The 18142-nt window shown below is 40.7% G+C and overlaps 1 protein-coding gene across 4 annotated transcripts in view; it reads left to right on the forward strand.

Annotated features, from left to right (window-relative positions):
- The window catches only part of CREB5 (cAMP responsive element binding protein 5), a 258281-nt gene that overhangs the window by 170924 nt on the left and 69215 nt on the right, over positions 1-18142 (forward strand). For all 4 annotated transcript variants that reach the window (XM_059845603.1, XM_059845608.1, XM_059845597.1 and 1 more), the window contains 2 exons: positions 12590-12716; positions 14820-14930. In XM_059845603.1, coding sequence (XP_059701586.1) covers positions 12590-12716; positions 14820-14930 — 238 coding nt within the window. The remainder of the gene's footprint in view (positions 1-12589; positions 12717-14819; positions 14931-18142) is intronic.

Genomic DNA, 18142 nt, shown 5'->3' on the forward strand with positions numbered 1-18142 from the left:
TATGATGTAGCATGTCATTAGCAGGCATTAAGCCAGTATTCAGGGTATAATTTCGGAAAATGTCTTCATAGGGGTCATACGGTTTATATGTGTCTCATTCTGTTTTAAATGACTGTATTAGCAGCACTCCTGTGAACTTCAATGGAAAGAGTATCATGCCCAAAAGAGTATCTGCCACTTCTCCATGTCTTTTTCAACTCAACTGCACAAGGCAAATAGGCTGAACAGAATGGTGGAAAGGTACTTAGCAGATCAGCATAGGCTTCAGTGATGGTATCAAGAAGAGCAAGGGTGGACTTTGGCCAGGAGAAATTTTGTTAATATTATGGTGATCCCTCTGCTTCACTTCATATGTTAATGACCACCAGGGTTCAGGACAATTTACTTGGTAGCAGTCCACAGATGTCAAAGTGGAAGATGGGGATTTTTGTTTTCTTCTGAAGCATAAGACAGAGATCAGTGTCAAAGCTTGTTTTACAAGTGGATGTAGTGCATGTTATATACTGTCTGTTTATGGAGCGTGTGTGCATGTCTGTGTATGAGTGAGATTCCCAGTTGGTTTAAATCCATTGTCTTTGGCAAAGCTGTGTGCTGTACTCCATTGAGAATTGGCTCTCTTGCTGTTGATGTATTCATTCTATTCTTGTTTTCCCAAATCATTGTGTTAACTGGGCTACAGCTCATGAAGACTCTTTTTTTTCAGGTTTATATTTCCTCAGCAATAATTTGGTCATAAATAGGCACATTTTGAATATCACCAGAGAGACTAATGTGGAAATATTTTCAGGAGAAAGTTTTTGAATATGATTTTTGAATATCGATTGTCTCATTTTAAAGAATAGTTCAAAAGAGAACATCAAATTCCTAGTTAAAAAAAACAACTTAGAGATACTTACCTTTTCATGTTTTATTCCATTTTCACTTGTTTCTATTTAGAACATTTCATAACAGTTCCTTTCTGCTGTAAGCTAGAGAGTAAAAAAAAAATCAAGTGTACTTTGTATTTGTATTGCTGGTCACTTGGTCTTGCTGCTTTTTGTCATGTCTATTGGCTGGTTTGTATGCATTTTTCTTAAACCAAGATTTAAGATTTACATGTTATCTGGAATTTGATCTATAACTTGAACGGCTACTGTAGCCACAATAAGAATGAAAATAATCCTGAACTGTTGAAAATTCAGCTCAGAGCACCCAAAGTGGTAATGACTGCAATAGTAGTTTTGTCGATATTTATAAATCAGTGCAAACCAGAAACTGGATGTTTTAATTTAGTGCAGTTTCAATGTAACTGATACCCTCAAGTTTAGAGCTTTAAGCTTTGTGAAGAGCAATGTTATTGCAGGGCATGCATCCAATTTTTAAAACATTATATAGATTGGAGACAGATGAGCTTTTCAGAATTATTTTAGGCCTATTTTGATTGAATGCCTGAGATGCATTTTCCAGTGGAAATTAATTGCATTGATGTGAAAACAAATGAACCCCAACCTCAAAATTAGCTGCAGGTTCCTGCTCGAACAAGTACTTAAAAGAGAGGGAGTGGGCACTGATAGTGACCGAGAATTACGATGACAATGTACACTTTGTTGGTAGAATAAAATAACCTTTCTTCAATGCCTGCTCTTTTTTGCTGTCTCTCTTAGCATTCATGCATGCGTAGAGAGAGAAATTTTCCCATGTATCTGTGGCTGGACATGAGTGGACAATGGCTTTTATTTGCTATCATTGCTTCCCTTTGCATGCTGCTGGAAACCTTTGCTGGCCTGTGTCAGCAGCTAAGTGTCAGCAAAACCTCCCACAGCCACCACCTGTAGCGCTTCTGTTGTGATGGGACATTTCTAGAGCACACACTTCTTGGGGATTGTGCCAGGTGAATGTATTAGTAAATAGCAGCTACCATGATTTCCACCCTTCAGTGTAATTTGCCTTAGCCATGTGAAAACTGAGTTTGTGATTCCTGTTTCTTTGACTGATGCTCGCAATCAGTGGATATGTCCCAGCGAGAGGTAAGCAGAGAAGGCATTGTGAATCCTTTAAATTACAAGAGCAAACATCACTGACTTGGAGCTGATCTCTGTTGAAGTACAGCTGCAGCAGTTCTCCATGACTTTGTACTGTGTGCCTTGAGATTCACCTCTTCCCTGTGCTTCTCATAATTTGTACTAATATAGCTGTCAGCTGGGATTTTTAGCATGTTTAAGAGATGAAGCGTGTGCAAAGGTTCCTCCCAAGAAATGGCATATATTCATTTTGATCTTCATGAAAGTTTGAAGGGAATCAGTGAAGTGGGTTGGGGGTGGGAAGAGGGTCACTGAAGATACATAGCTATTTGGCAGCATTAAAATATTTTCACACCTGGCTGTGACTTGCTGAACAGATAATTGAGGGAACACCCTCATGAATGTGCTCCTCTGCCTCCTGCCCCACTGCCACCCAGTGAAACAACCAGCAGCTTTGAGACACTGAGCATATTTGGGGCTGTGACCATGGTGGGCTGTGCTAACTTTCCTCTAGGCTGTAGAGAGAGGTTGGCACTGCAGGAACAATGTGCTGAGACAGAAGTGCTTGGGAAGCAATGAGAGTTCCAAAGCACAGAGTTTCTCTGTGGCATTCTTGTTAAAGGATAGGATTAAGAGCTGGATTTTGGCCCGACACTGATGTCATATATCATCTGAGAGTTTTTCAGGCTTCTAATTTTCAATTTTGCTTATTTCCTATTTTGCTTAGGAAATCATGTAGAATTATCTTATATGATGCCTTTCTTAAAGATTTCTACAGTATGTGTTACTTTTATAGTATTTTTAGTGTTGAGTGTAGAATTTAAATCTCAGTAAATAAACAATCTCACATGTATATACATCTACATATTGTCTTCATTAGTGCCTGTGCTCTGCTAACCAGAGCAAACTCTGCTTTCTATAGTGGATGCAGAAGACTTGTGACTTGTCAGCAGGAGACACACTGAATCTGCCAGTGACAGATGCTGGACTGGCTTTCTCTCATTTAGGCTGTTTTCTTTAGTCAATCTATTTTCTAGCAAAATTGTGATCAAACCTCTGCTCCGTGCACAGCTGTAGCATTGGGTCTGCATGTGCTGTGAGTTGTACTGGTGCAAGGTCTTGAGACTCAGCAACACTTGGAGCCACTGTCTTTGTACAAGCTCTAGACTGATGAGCATGAATGAGAAACTGATGGCTACAGTTTTATTAGTTTATTAATATGGAGCTGAAGAAGAGTGAAGATTCAGATTAATCACCTTTTAATTAATGTTGTTTTTATATTTAAATTGCTGGAAGTTTCCTTTGGGGTCTACTTCGTCTTTTTGTTGACTACCCACAGCAGTTGTTTTTCTGTGGGGACCTAACTGAATTAGCCATGACCAGAAACTGGCCTGCAATTTAAAGCCTTCACTTAACTAGCAATCTTAATTTGATTAATTAACGCAGGACCCTTTTCCCTTTTCTCTTTGTGCACGGCAACCTTTCTGCTCTAACTTTTACAACGTTGGATGTGGGGGCCCACAGGGGCAATGTTTAGGAAGAAAAAGTCAAGAGAGGTAAAGCCACCCAAAGTATTAGTATAGCAGTGCTGTCTGCCTGCAGGCACATGAAGACATCAGCAAGTACATCTTTCTTAGACACCCAGGCAGGCAAACATCTCTGGAACACGGGGGCATGAAACTGCTGCCGCAGCATCCATCATCCTGTGAAGGACAGTGAAAACATGTGCTGTCATCTTTGACATTTTAATTGAAAAGAAAGCTTACACAGATTTCGACCTTAAGCAGTATGTTTATACAAGTGTATACAGAGAAATAATCTGTCAGTTCAGTGCAGGCTCATTGCTATAGGAGTTGGTTTAGTAGCTGAACAATCCAACATTAGCTCACACACCTTGCCTTGTTCCATGCCTCAATAATTTTTAGTAGAAATACTTTGCCTAGAGGCATGCAGTTATTAAAAAAGAGGCTCAGCTTGCTTAAAGTCTGGAATTATTAGCTCATGGTAACAAGCCTGCACTGGAGAAACTGTTGGTTCTTTGTTTTCATAACTTTGCTGTAATTCACCATCTTATTTTCAGAGACAAACTTCTGCATTGTTTGAGAAGTTGAAAAAAAAAGGGAAAAAGAAAAATAAATCACTTCAAAAAGATTTAAAAATATTTTTGTTATAAAGAGGGTTTACAAAGCTCTTTTATCTTAGTATTTCTATTAAATTGCACTGGTCCAAATAATAATGGTAAATAGAAAGACAATTTTGAGACATTTGTTTTACCTCATTTCCAGTACAGGAATCAGTTGGTAGTGAGCAATCAGTGAGAGCTCTCTGAAGACTCTCTCAGCCCTTTATGAGTAAAACTCTTTTAAAAAGTGCTTTTTCTCCATCCTTTTTGCAACCTACTATCCTTTTCAGATGCAAAGTTGTGAAGGTCAAATGAAATTCATTTGCACTGCTGTAACATGTGTGTGAAAGGAGTCACTTGAGCAAATGAGGGCTCCAGCACCTCTAGATAGCCCAAACCTGGCAGAAGGGTTACTCGGTGTTCAGTTGTCACTTTATCTGGAAGCTGTGTGTAGGTTTCTTTCCAGCTGTTTAACCTGTTGATATTTTTCTCAACGACCCTCAGATTTTCAAATTTTCTTGATTTTGCTTGTCAGCAAATCTCAAGCCCGGATTTTAAATAGAATGGTCATGATAAATTGTGTTTGTGTAAGCTTTATTGACATTATTATTCCTGCTTTTAAATCAGCTGCCATTTCATGTATTCGTGTGTTATAGCTGCTCATTTTTTCAATGGAAAATGATACACCTTTATTTGTGGGGCTGAAAAATCATTTGTTTACCTGAAGAATTAAGCTTGGTTCTGCCTGAGCTGAGAGACTGTGGCAGCAGTGGAATCAGTTTGACATCATTGCTAGCTTTTATGATCAAATCATATTTATGTTGCAGTTTTTTGGGTTAATCGCACTTCTTTTTTCTTTTTTTTTCTTATTTTAATACAAGAATGTGTTTTTGTATGGCTAGTTCTTTATAATCCTTGAACCTGCCTTTTGCAGTGTTTCCCTGTTTTGCTTTAACTATGCCATTATCCTTCACATATCATTTGTGAGTTCCAGCTGTGTGCATAACACTGTACAGAACATAAACTTCTCCAAGGAGGTTACAGTCTAAGAAACCATTCTAGCTTTTCTTATTTTTCTTGTAATGGGTCATGCAATAAGACCCAGTGAAATATTTAGAGGGAAAGAAAGATTGAAACCAGCAGTTTCTAAGACCTGTAAGAGCCAAAAGGCAAATGTTAATGGGTTTTGTGAGGCTTCCAAGGACCTGCTGGTCCTTGTACTTGTGCTGAATTTGCAGAGGTTCCTTAAACATGTGTTCAGGAAATATAGGTGGCATTAGCAGAACTGGAGTTTCTAAAGGCAAGATTTATCATTGACTAAAACTTTAAACTGGCTTTGGCCCACTAAATACATGATGGGGCTGCTGATTTGTGGAGCCTTTCTCCTACAAGCTCAGGTGAAAAGTACAGAGTTCTTAACACATTTTGAAGGTATTTTTCCACAGGATGATAGTATTTCACTGGATATATATATATCCATTCTCTGACTGGTTCTTTTGGTTGTATGTTTGTTTGTTTTACTTATTCTTTCCCTTCATTTGGGTGTTCTGTCCTTGTGTATAAGAACAAGTGAAAAAGAATACATTTCTGATGGAGTTGCTTTGTTTCCAATGAACAGCTTCTCCCCAGGTGACATTGGGGGACATGAGAAATAACACCTCTTTAGTTGCTTTTGGCTTCTGTTCTGTATCATTTCACATCTGCATGCTGTATCTTGCTCCTTTTGTAATGCTTGTTGCTGAATTCCTTCTTCCGCTGTGCCGATGTATAGCTTGTTACCTTAATTGTGCCAGCTCTTCTGAGACACTTACATGGGCTTTCCCTTCAGTTCTGAATCAAGCTTCTTGTCTTTAAGACTTTTTGAAGCTTAACCTTATCTTATCTCAGTTCTCCAGTTTCTCATTACAGTGCCAAGCATCACTTTCACTTTGCCAGTGTTTTTACCATCAGCTGGTTTCTCTTTCCGAGGCAGAAATCTCTTCTTGTCCAACACTGCGAAAATACCTAAAGGTAAAAAATATATGAAGATACATGCACACCTCATTAAAAATCTCTACAGAAAGCATAGCTTTGTCTGGATGCTTCCCAAATCCTCTAAGTTATGAGCCACAATTTTCCCTCTCCAGAGTGTTACCCTACTTGTGTCTCAGTCTTAGCTACTCCCTTCCTCTTGCAAACTTCCTCGGTCCTGTCATTTCTGAGCATACCAGTTAAATAAAGACACATACAAAGAAACAAAAAGGCAACCAGAGCCGTGCCTTAAAATTGTCTCCAATTCTTTAGCATATTTATTTGCTTGTGTGTTCTATCTCCTTCTTCTACTTTTCATCTGGTTTGTGTCCCTAGAATATAAACACGCTCAGTATGAATTGTCTCTTATCTGTGTTTGTACAGTGCCAGGCTCAACGGGGTCCCGGTCCCAACTGGGACCTTTGGGCACCACCACAGTACAAATGTCTGCTACTGATAATAATAATCTGCCCACATCATGCAGATGTCTGAATTATCTGAGAAATACAAACAAGGATCTTTACTAGGTTGGCAGGGAGCCATGAATTCTAGGTGCCAGTTTTCTTTTCCCCTGAATATGGTTTGGCTCCCTGAAAAATCCTGGTGACACAAACCTCCCACTTCTTGGAAAGCTTGGCTGTCTGCTGGTGATGTGATTAAAACATCATTAAACATGGGATACAGCAGGTCAGGTGAGGTCCCTTGCAACTATGCGAGGTATTCCAAGTACTGGTCTGACGCTTTGCTGTTGCTTTTCCCTTGTGTTTATTTTTTCTTTCCTCCTCTGAATGACAAATTGATAAATTGAAACTAGACACAACTGCCCTGCTTTGAGGGTGGGAAATAACGGATCACAAATGAGGAAAGCCCTAGTTAGACTGGTAGGTTTAAATAATAGCAGTGTGGATCGAAAAACAGCAGACAAGCAGTAAATAAGGCAACCCCTCCAGTCAGAACACATTGCTCAGATTAAAATATCCCCTCCATGTCTTTGCCTCTGACTGAAATATTCAAATATTGAAGGTCCAGGACAGCACTTGGGCCAGGTACTCTGGCTGCAGTAGCTGCTGTAAAAGCAGTTTGCAGCTGGTCTGTGGAAACACATGCTCCAGGAAACTTACTTTCTGCAATGAAAAGTTTAATTGTGACAGTACCTGGCTGTCAATGAGACTTTCAGAGGGTAGACTGCAGCCAGCTGTGCTTATTCTCAGTATGGTAGGCTACTTGGGGGCTTCAGCCTGAAGGCCACCCAAACCACGTGCACATACTGACATTGCTTGAAAAGATCCAGGCTGCTGGCATGCAGTGATTGCTCCTCATTACATTGGTCATAATGATATCATTGATGCCTTATTCACCTCTGTCTCCCTATTGCTTCTACTCACTCTCCCTCATTTTTTCCTTGATCTCCAAGCTTTTTGGGGCAGAACCTCACCCACCTCACTATTTTAAACCAAGGCTTCTAGTCACTGTTGTAATAAATATGTAGATACATGCATGTTTATACATATATATAAAAATGATGAAAGTCTGATCAAGTGTGTTGTGTAACGGCAGTGTGGTACAGAAATCCCTCAGCCAGTGCTGAGCTGACATGGCAAATTCCAACAGCACAGCCTGTGGGCTGCTCTGGTGTGAGCTGGTTGGGCCTGAAGGCTATGGAAAGTCAAGAGATGAGTTCCTTTGCTCCAGGGCAACTCAGTATACTTCTGGCTAAACTTTTTCCACACCAGAGCTAGCTGAAGTGAAACAAATGGGGTTGTGATGTAAGTATTCTTGGTGACCTTGCACGAATGTTACGTGCAGAGGAGTAAGGAGCAGTAGAGAGGTCATGGCAAGACCCACTGACCTGGAGTGCTTTACCAGAGTAGAAAACCTTCTGCAGTGATACTTTAAATGGCATCAGTCCTTTTGCACATAGCCCCTAATGGTCTAGGTCAGTAGGAATCTACTCTCATGAGACCTCAGCAACAAATTGTCATCTGCCCAAATTGTCCTTGAGGACTTCAAGCTAAGGGAAGCCTAGTCTTTTTATAGACAAGCATAGTGTTTAGTCATCAGGCATAATTGCATCATATCAGACGGAGTATTTGGTATTTATCAAGGAGGCAGACACTGAAGTATATATCCCAGATATTTGATTGCATTAGAGGAGTTATCTTTAATCATTGGGTAGAGTCATATGATGGAACATGATCAAGTCACCATGGCTTAGCAGGGTACCACCCATCTGTTTAAATGTTAGTAAGAGTGACTCATGGTGTTAGCACGACCATGCAGAGGAAGAAGAGCCACATGGTCAGTTACAGCAGCTTGGCTAACATGTGGTATTTTACTAAGCCTCTGTAATGCTGACTGTCCAGGCCACGTACACCCAAAGTGTATAAATGCTGGCTGAGACCTCATCATGTTCAACAGCAGGCTTCTGATGGAACACAGTAAAAATTCTTAAATTTTGGAAAAATTTCACAGATCGCCAGATTTTCAGTGAGGTTGAGCATCTGCCAGTTCTCTATCTTATATGTCCTTTATCTGTGGGCTGTTTGCCCAACAGCCCTATTTATTTAGCAGCACAGGTGCCAAGGAATGAAAATGTCCCAGTCAGCAACACTGATTGACAGTCTGCAGGCAGTACGTCCTCAGCATTTACAAAGAGAGGAGCAGATTCAATATGTCCACCAAAAAATAACAATTATAAACTCTCACTGACTTTCATTCCTGTCAGATAAAAAGCAACAACAAAAGAGACTTTGTTGTCCTTGGAAGAGATGTCTTAGACAAATTGAGCATCTCAGCCTGTAGGGTTCTGTGCCATACATATTCTCTGAGCTCTGTGAGAGTGAGTGTGCAGGGGCACGTGCTAAATCCATGACCTGTGCTCAGTGTAGGAGCAATGGAGGTATCCAAGGGTACTGGCCAGTGTCTGTTTCCCTGATATGGAAGGAGGGGAATCCGGAGTGCATTATGCAGCACTTTTAGGATGGTAGGACCACTGCAGGCTTTTCAACAAAGAGGCTCGATCTTGAAGTGCAAGTCTTCTCTGACTGCTCTGCTCCTCTTTTAAAAAGCGGACTTGGGAACAGACTAGCAGGAATGTAGTAAGAAAAAATATCTGAAGAACTGAAGATTTTTTTTCCCTCTAGCAAAGTGTAAAGTATGTGCTTTCCCCTAAAATGAAGCACTGTTAACGGTAAAACTGGGGACAGCAAGGAAGATTCTTTGCCATTTCAATAAATACCAATAATTCCCTTTTGCCCATGCCCCATATTAGTAAACTCATTAAGGCAATTTTGGAAATTTTTTTGGCTCTGGAGCATATAAGTAAAATGCAAACCATGCGGTTTGAGAATCACTTGTGCAAATTGTATAGGTCAGGCCAAAATAAGTTTCTGTCAAACAGCCTAACACCTAAGCTTATTAGGAAACTGGTGAATTGTACAAAGGGTCTGTATGTAGGGCACTCTCAGAATGGATAAAGGTGGGAGGGGCCTCTTTTCACACTGCTTGTTTTACTTTGACCCCACTGATAACTCAAGAGGTATTTCTATTGAATGCGTGGCTCTGGCCAGTGCAGTTCCCATAGATTCTCATCCATAAATCTAAGCTCCCACACATCTGAGCTGGTGGACTCAGAGGGCTGCAGAGTGGGCAGGTGGGTGCACACCTCAGTCTCATTCCAGGCCAGGCAGGAGAGTGCATCAATGCTTTCTCCTTTCCTGTCCACTCCCCCCACCCACTGTCTGGGAGGAAGCCCCATGGATGTCCCCAGCCGAGTTGTAGCACACTCGGTTCTGCCCCTCAAATGCCCCAGCGTGGGGCTCCAGCCCTTCTGTCTGGCACACGGACTTTAAAGCATGAGGTAGAGAAGACCTGTTTGAGTTTGTCATCTGCTCGGCAGGGTGGTGGTTCTGGTGAGGATGGGCCAGTGGGAAGTGGATCCTGCTTGCAGGGGTCACCAAAGCCTCTAAAAACCAAACTGAGATCTCCTCCTCACATTCAACCCGATATCCCCTCACATTTTTCTTCTCAAAAGAGCACTGAATCTGCTTTTCACACTATTTTGACCCTGTCCTATTGATCTGTCAAGTCCTCATGTGTGAATGAGTGCTGATACACAGAACAGCTGAGTTTAAGTGGACAGCAGAATGGGTCAGGGTCTGTGAACTTTGAGTATATTTTCTGAGCTCATTTTTCCTGCACTGCATCCATTCCACTTCTGCCACCTCTGTGGCACCCCAGCTCAGCCCATGAGCTGAGCTGACTGTATAGCTGCATATCCCAGAAATTCAATCATGCTCCTTATAGAACTTACTGCAATCTCTCTCAGGATTACACCACACATTTGGAAAATGTTGTCTTGAGTTTTTTTAAGGTGATATGAAGATGTAAGTACATCACATTCCTCCATCAGCAGATAACAAGGGAGGAATAGGAAGAACTCCTTGTATCTGAGATACATTTGTTGTTATTTTTGGGCTTCTTTCTTCCCCTTCTGAATAAGTACTGTATGTGTCTGGGAGGATTTTTAAAACATCCTTCAAAACACAGGCTTTTTCTCTCCACAGAGAACCAAGACAAAAGGATGGGTTCAGTTGTGTGCAGCTGCTAAAAGAGGGCAGCTGAGGGCAGAAGAGTGGGAGGAGCAGAGTGTCTTAGTATGAGGGAATTGTCAGGGCGAGGAATTTGAGGTGGCATTTGTTGGGATAGAAATGTTTCTAGGGAAACAGGGTTGAAGACATGAGGGTTGAAGTATTGCAAGTCCAAGGACGGGAAATACCGGGGAGTTTTAAAGAAAAGGGGATTAGGTGGTTTGAAGCCTTGGCAAAAGAGAAGGAGACTTGTATGTCAGAAGAAGGTGATTTTGCCATCAGATGGGGACCTACAGTTTGGGACCCTGGATCTGGTGTCCTCCAAACTGTGAATGCCATTGCTCACAGCCTTTGGGCTTTTTGCAGGATGTTTGATAGCTGGAAGTGACAGCTAAAGTTAGAGGAGGGTTGTATGTATTCATGGCTTCCAGTACCACTTGCAATTGGAGGGGTGAAACCCCATCATTTGGTGTGACACAGTTCAGGCCAAGCAGGATAGTCTTACCTCTTGCTCCTCTAGGATTATTACTCTGCTTCCCCTGACCAGCTCAGCCAAATTTTGAGGCTTTTATGGCTAGCTGTGGATTGATCACTGAAGCAAAGGATGGTTCTGCCAAGGCTTTAAATCAACTGTGATGTATAGAAGCTCTAAACATCTTAGACTTTTACCATGATAGCCCCTGCAGAAGCTCTTCAAGCTCCCAGATTATGCACCCTCTTCTCCAGTCCGTCTCGTACCTTTAGGGGCAACTCTCCTTCCTAATAAGCAGTCTAAACTATGTCCTATACAGAAAAGCATCCTGTTCTCTGAGAATTTAGCACACCTACTTATACTCTCAGTGTTTGTTGAGACACAGAAAATAAAGTTTGTGAAAACTTTATTTTCAAGGTTTTTGAAAGCTTGAAAAGGTAGCAAATTGCACTCACCCGAAACTTCAAGCAAATCTCACTTTCTTCAAAATTAAAAAACCCCAAAACAACAAAAAACTGCTAACATAATTCCCAAGGTCACATTCTTAAAGACTTTTTTCAAAGTGCAGTCGCAGCATTGTTTAATCCATTAATTTTATGATTCTTTGTGAGTGGGCCTGCTTTCTCACATGCAGTTTTCCCTGTGCTGTACTTAAAAAAATCCTTCTAAATCTTTTGAACCCCGTTTGCCAAAATAATTCACTCTGCTTTTCTGTAGTCCATGTGTTTTGCTTTCATAAACTCCTTAATCTGAATGTAATTTTCCTAATTTTATTTCTACTTTTTTCTTTTTCCCTACATTTTTGTGTCCTGGTGGTGTGCTAAATGGTAAAATTAGTAATCTTGTTTTGGAACAAAGGCTTGGTAGATTTTCATGGGGGAGATTTTCAAGAGTGATTTGAAATACTCATTTTAGAGCAGCTTATTTACAGGTGATACAATTTCAAAATTAATTTGAGTGGTTAATTTTCTATCATAGTTTGTGAAACTGTCATCCAGATATTTTTGTTTCTGAGGGTAAACTTACAGCAGTGCACTAATGCCAGCAGATTTTTCTGGTTTGTCTGTAGAAAATCTTTTTTGTACCATCTTTTTCTAGCCACTATGCTGCGCAGAGATGCTCAGACTGAGACCAGCTGATAGGTTTACATTCATGTTACATGAGATGAACTATGCTGGAGCTTTAACTGATAAAGAGAATAAGGAAGGTGATTCATCTTCTTCTTGAAAACTTTATGTTCCACTGATTTATGCAGGAAAGGACAAATCCTGGATTGGTTTATCTGTGCCTGCTTGTCTGGAGCTGCCTTTGCCTACCAGTGGCTGGCAGGGTAAGGCTTGTTTTGGTCTCCACAGCCCATGACAACTTTCTTTTCTTTTCTTTTCCTTTCTTCTAGGCCTGTCCCAGGTTCTCTGTCTTCACTACTGCACCTACACAACCGACAAAGACAGCCCATGCCTGCCTCTATGCCTGGCACCCTGCCCAACCCTACCATGCCAGGATCTTCTGCTGTACTCATGCCTGTAAGTTTTCTTATTTGGCTTTTTTTGCAAGGTGGAAAGTTGTGTTGTGTTTGATTCAATCTAAGCAGAGGTGAAAGTCTTCTGGCTTTTGTAAAAACCCAGTGTAATAAGGAAGCTGGACTTCCTTTGGTGCTTCACCTTAGACTAGAATATTTCTGATTAAGTTAATGGCATGCTAATTAGTGTGAGAGTGATTAGAAGCAATTTACATGAGACTACAATTTGTGATTCTTGTTCAGGTGAGATCAGTATGTCTAGGATGGAAGAAAAAGATTTTTCTGAATTCAGAAAAAACCTGGAAAAGCAATGTACATAAGTTATGTCAGTGAACTCTAAGTGATCCTCTTGTGTGAGAGATAACCACTTAGCAAGAAAGAAATGTGATTTACTTTTCTGGCCTGTTAACTTGCACTTATTGAGAACTAGGTAACAATTGCTGCTCAACTTTCATCATTTCTGGAGGGATAGGAATATTTCCCATCTTATGGAACCCAAGCAGCTGCTTTACAACTGTAACTTCAAATTTTAAATTATTTTAACCTTTTCAGTAGAAGACATTTGGGCAGGTTAGGGGTGGAGAAAAACAAGGATGACATGGGGAAGAGGGGATGGAGAAAGGAGAAGTTTTTGCTACATTTCACTGTGTTCAGTTTGCAAGACAAACCTGAGAGCAATTGACCATGGAAGGGAGAAAAGCACTGTTTGTTCTGGCTTTGCTGGATGAAGGGGAACACCACAGAGATCCAAAGATTCGGGTTTGGCTGCTGTTTGAGCAATCATGAATAAGTTATTAATTATTAACTTGTCAATAAGGCTCTCCTGGAATATTGATCAGGAAGTTTAACCAAAAAAAACACAAGACGTGTCATTGCGGGAAGCTTTTTCCTGGCATGATTCCCAAGAAACCCAAAACGCAATGAACATCCAGCAACAGTGTAAGTTCAGTGGCTTCATTCTGCTGCTGGGGAGCCCTTTGGGCAGCTTTACTTGCAGTGGAGCAGGTGTGCTCTGGCTGTGAGCCCTGAAAGGACGAGCGTGGAGGCAAGACAGACCCTGTCAGCACTGGCTGCTCCTCCTGCCCCACAGCACTCCTGAAAGGGCTGCAGGGGAGATGGCACTGGGAGCTGCTCCTATCCCCATGGAGAAAGGGAAAGGCGGCCTTGGCAGCTTTTCTCTGCCAGGGGACAGCAGGGTAATCACATTTCCTCAAAGCCCAGCACCCATTCTTGCAGGCATCACGGAGGGTGGGAGGCAACTCCTCACCGCAGGGCACAAAAAAATAGCTCCCCTGCTTGGATTGCTCAGAAGGACTCAAAAGTGTCTTTTTTGTGAGAGCCAAAGATTCAGCAGACTGGCTCTAAGCAAGGTGGGGTGCTCAGCTCTGTCTGGAAGCAGCACCATAAACCTGTTTTACCACCCCTTATAAGGCCTATCAGCGTGCAGGTCTTGTCTTTTTTTGGGGAATACCCTCCAGGAAATTATTTTATAGAGGATTTACTGCCATTAGGTTTTGTTTGTATCACCCCCTCCCAGCCTAGTGAGACTAGCTTGCAGAAAGGGCTCTGAACAGCCAGGAGGAGTTTTGCTTTGTTTTTTGTTATCTCAGCAGTGCATGAAAGCTTCCCTCACAAGACATGTGGAAAACTCTTCCCAGCTGAGCAGTCCAAGTGAAGGAAAATCAGCCAACTTGTTTTCCATATGCTTGAGATTGCAGATTTTTATTTATGCTTTTAACAAGCTAAGTTGGGCTGCACCGGGAGGGGAAGCTACAATTTTATACAGTGATGCTTTTAAAACCACTTAACTCTGAGTGTTGTTATACTGAAAGGGAGAAAATCATTACAAAAAAGCGCAAACCTGGGTGGCTGCTACATTTGTTTATTAAAGAAACCCTTTCTTTATAATTGGCTGTGAGTTTTCAGGGCCGATTCTGATGAAACACACGCCTACGTGCATACACATATTCAATTCATGACACAGATTGTTATTTTCCCAGTCATGACTTGAAGAAATAAAGCTGAGTCCATTTAAATAGAAACTGAGAGTAAATTCTTGCAAATGTCTCCAGATGTTTTCAAGCTTTTTTTATATTTCTTTTAAAAGATGGAGCGACAAATGTCAATGAACTCCAACATCATGGGGATGCAAGGGCCGAACCTCAATAATCCGTGCGCTTCACCACAAGTTCCCCCAATGCATTCAGAAGCCAAAATGGTAAAAAGAAAATTTTTAAAAATTACTGTATTTTCTCATATTGCAGTTGCATACCAGTTACCCAGACAGTGGTGGCGGGGGGGGGGGGGGGGGGACGTAGCCAGACACTGCTTACTTCATTCTTAGTCATACGTTATACTCTTTTTTAATATGCTGCATGAAATTGCCTTTGTGTCTATGAACTTTCAAGTTGCTCTTAGTCCTAACTGATCTCTCGGTGAGAGGGAACTGAAGGATGAACTATCTGATCCATACTGTGCTAAATGGGATTTTTGGTGCAGGTCAGTAGAATTTAAGCAAATAGTCTGGTTGTTTCTATAATGGTGTCTGTGCTCTACAACTTGATCTAAAGAAAATTGTCAGTTAATAAAGAGTGCAGAATAAAGTGTGTGCTGCAGAGAGAGTGTACATAGTCCTTGCTTTTTCCAGATCAGAGCACAGTGTGTCAGAGAAGCATACCAAATAATTATCTATCTATCTATCTATCTATCTATCTATCTATCTATCTATCTATCTATCTATCTATCTATCTATCTATCACTGGGATATTTTCTTTTTCTGCAACACAACAAAGTTATTCCCATCAAAAAGAAGTGTCACATTTTGGACAAATGTCATTTATTTATACGAGTCAAATGTCATAACACAAAACAAAATTGTTTTTTGAAGTTGTTCTACATCTAAAAATGTCAAGGCTTCTCAGGCATATGTACTGAGATAGGATTAATGTTCTTAAACTAAACTACAGGTGGACATAGACAAAGTTTTCCCCAGCTTTATATGCACTCTTGTGGGGGTATTTGGGACTAATATCCTTGGAATCAAGTTATCGGTGTAGAAAAGCTTTGGATTTTAAGTTTCAAAATTGCCATTTGCTGCTGTCTAATGGAAATACGAAGACAGAAGCTTTTAGTTTTAACTCTGTAGGGCTTTTATCCTCTCAATATCATAGTGAAAAACAGGAGTAACTTCATTGAATTTCTTTCAGTGGCACTTTGCCAAGGTAAAATTGTCATAAGTGAGAGAATGAAATCAAGCCGACAAAGATTAAGCTACCACATATTTTTATATATTTCTACTTTTCATGACTGGTGCAGCTTTTGAAGTTGTTGTCATCCATCCTGAGGCAAAGGAAAATATCTATTTGTCTATAGGTATAGTGCATACAGGAGACTCTAGGTTAAGAGCAACAACATATAGGAGTTTATTTTACCTCTGTTTTCTTAGGTTGGGTAGGTCATGCCTTTGCCTCACTGTTGGTCTGGGTTAGGCTGTTAACCCAACCTCTGTTAACACTCTTTCTAAAACCACATTCTGTAAACATGCAGCCATTTGGCCAGAAGAAGAACGATAGCCAAAAATGCTGGCTCCCCCAGCCAAGGAAAACCTGTGGTCGAAAGTTCTCTCTGCTGTACCACACAGTGACGGTGACATGCCAAATGGCAACAGCATCTGCAGCAGAGCTTGTTAAAAACTTTTTGGAATAGGCAAGTGTTTTTTCAATGCAAGTGTAGCTGAGCCAAGCTAAATACTCCTTGGCTGAATAAATCCAAAACTGGCATCTGTTTTGGGGACTAAAGGTTCTGTAGTTTACTCTCTCCCCACACCCCCTGCCTCTTTTTTACTGGTAGTGTGAGGCTACTTAAGAACAAGATTAAATTATTGGTGCATATGGTGAGAATTCTGTGCTTTAATAACTGAAACTGTATATTAATACAAATTACCTTTTAATCTGGGTAAGCAGGTTTTGTTCCTAAATCTAATGTATGAAGGCATTTTAATGTTTGAAGAAATTGCTATCAGTTCCAAAATGTGGTGTAGTGAACAAGCAGAGCCTTTACTTCTGCCACTCTTCCAAGGGTAAAAAAAAAAACCTGCACACATTAACTCTTAAGAGGTATAACTCAGAGTTCCAGGACTTTTCCTATTTTCAAATGCAGGTTCGTGGTTTTAAAAATATTTTATATTTCTACATTCTAATTTTATATTTTGTTTCTGTATGAGCACACATGCAATGTAAAATGCCTCTTCATTTGGCCACTGCTTTGAGGAATATGAATCTATTAACAACACTCTGCCTGAATACAAAGTAGAAAAAATACAGGAAATATTCAGAGCAAAATTATTTCTTACATGCAAATTCATGGATTTTAAATCAGAATCATCTGTGTTACAGGGATATTTGTTCTTGTTGTTAACGATTTCACTTTTCCTCATGCTTGAAGCATGATACTTCACATACTCTGGTGACTTAGTTAAAAGTGAGGATGCCTAGTACCTTATCAGACTGTGTCCTGCATTAGGACCGAACTTCAGATTTCCCTGGATTCTGCTAATGCTATTACTGCTGGTGCATTCAGCGTTGCTCATGCTCTCTTTGGCTGGCCCAGCCCGACAAGAACGGATGGGTCAAACAACAGACAGAGTCATCTAAGATGCTTGTAGCTAGTGACTGAAGTAACTGGAGAAGTCCAGGGGACTTTGGGCCTGATACACCAGGTGCCCAAATCCATGGGAGTATCAGCACTTTTGGGAGGCTTACGTGAGAAAATGTGGGACAGGCTCCTCTAAATGTGAGACCCAGCTGTGAGACCAGATCCTTCTGGCCTCATGGCAGTATGTACCTGAGCAATGCAAGCACAGTTCGACATGCAGCAGTCATAACACTGTTTGGTGACACATGTGACTTGCCTCTGTAAAATGCATGTGAATAAATAATATTGGTAAGGATGCTGTGTGATGCCAGGTTTTTTAAAGAAAGCTGATAGATGTCAAAAGGTTCACACCCTTGATTGTTTCATAATTGGTTTATAGTGGGAAATGGAAGCCAGTCTGATAAATATATACATTGTCTGATATACAAGCAGATCTACACACAAATATAGAATATGTGTGGCATTAATGTAATGTTTCTATAATAACCAATATGTATTTTAATCACCTTATATCACCTGGCATTTATGGAAAGCCACACTCTGCCACCCAAGGTGCTTGCTTCCTGGTTTAATTTTTTTCAGGAGAACATTCCATCAAGTATTAAGGTATTGTAGATGACATCCCAGAACTGTTTTAATTTATCACAGCAATCTCAGTTTCCCTCTCAGTATGCCTCTCAATTAGGTTATCACCTAATGCATTAAAACTGCCCTAGTAAATGAATGAGTGAAGATCTAAATCAATACTGCTTTCTTCTTAGATTCACAGCCGAGTAG

Source organism: Haemorhous mexicanus, chromosome 1 (genome assembly GCF_027477595.1).
Source record: "Haemorhous mexicanus isolate bHaeMex1 chromosome 1, bHaeMex1.pri, whole genome shotgun sequence".
Classification (NCBI taxonomy): domain Eukaryota; kingdom Metazoa; phylum Chordata; class Aves; order Passeriformes; family Fringillidae; genus Haemorhous; species Haemorhous mexicanus.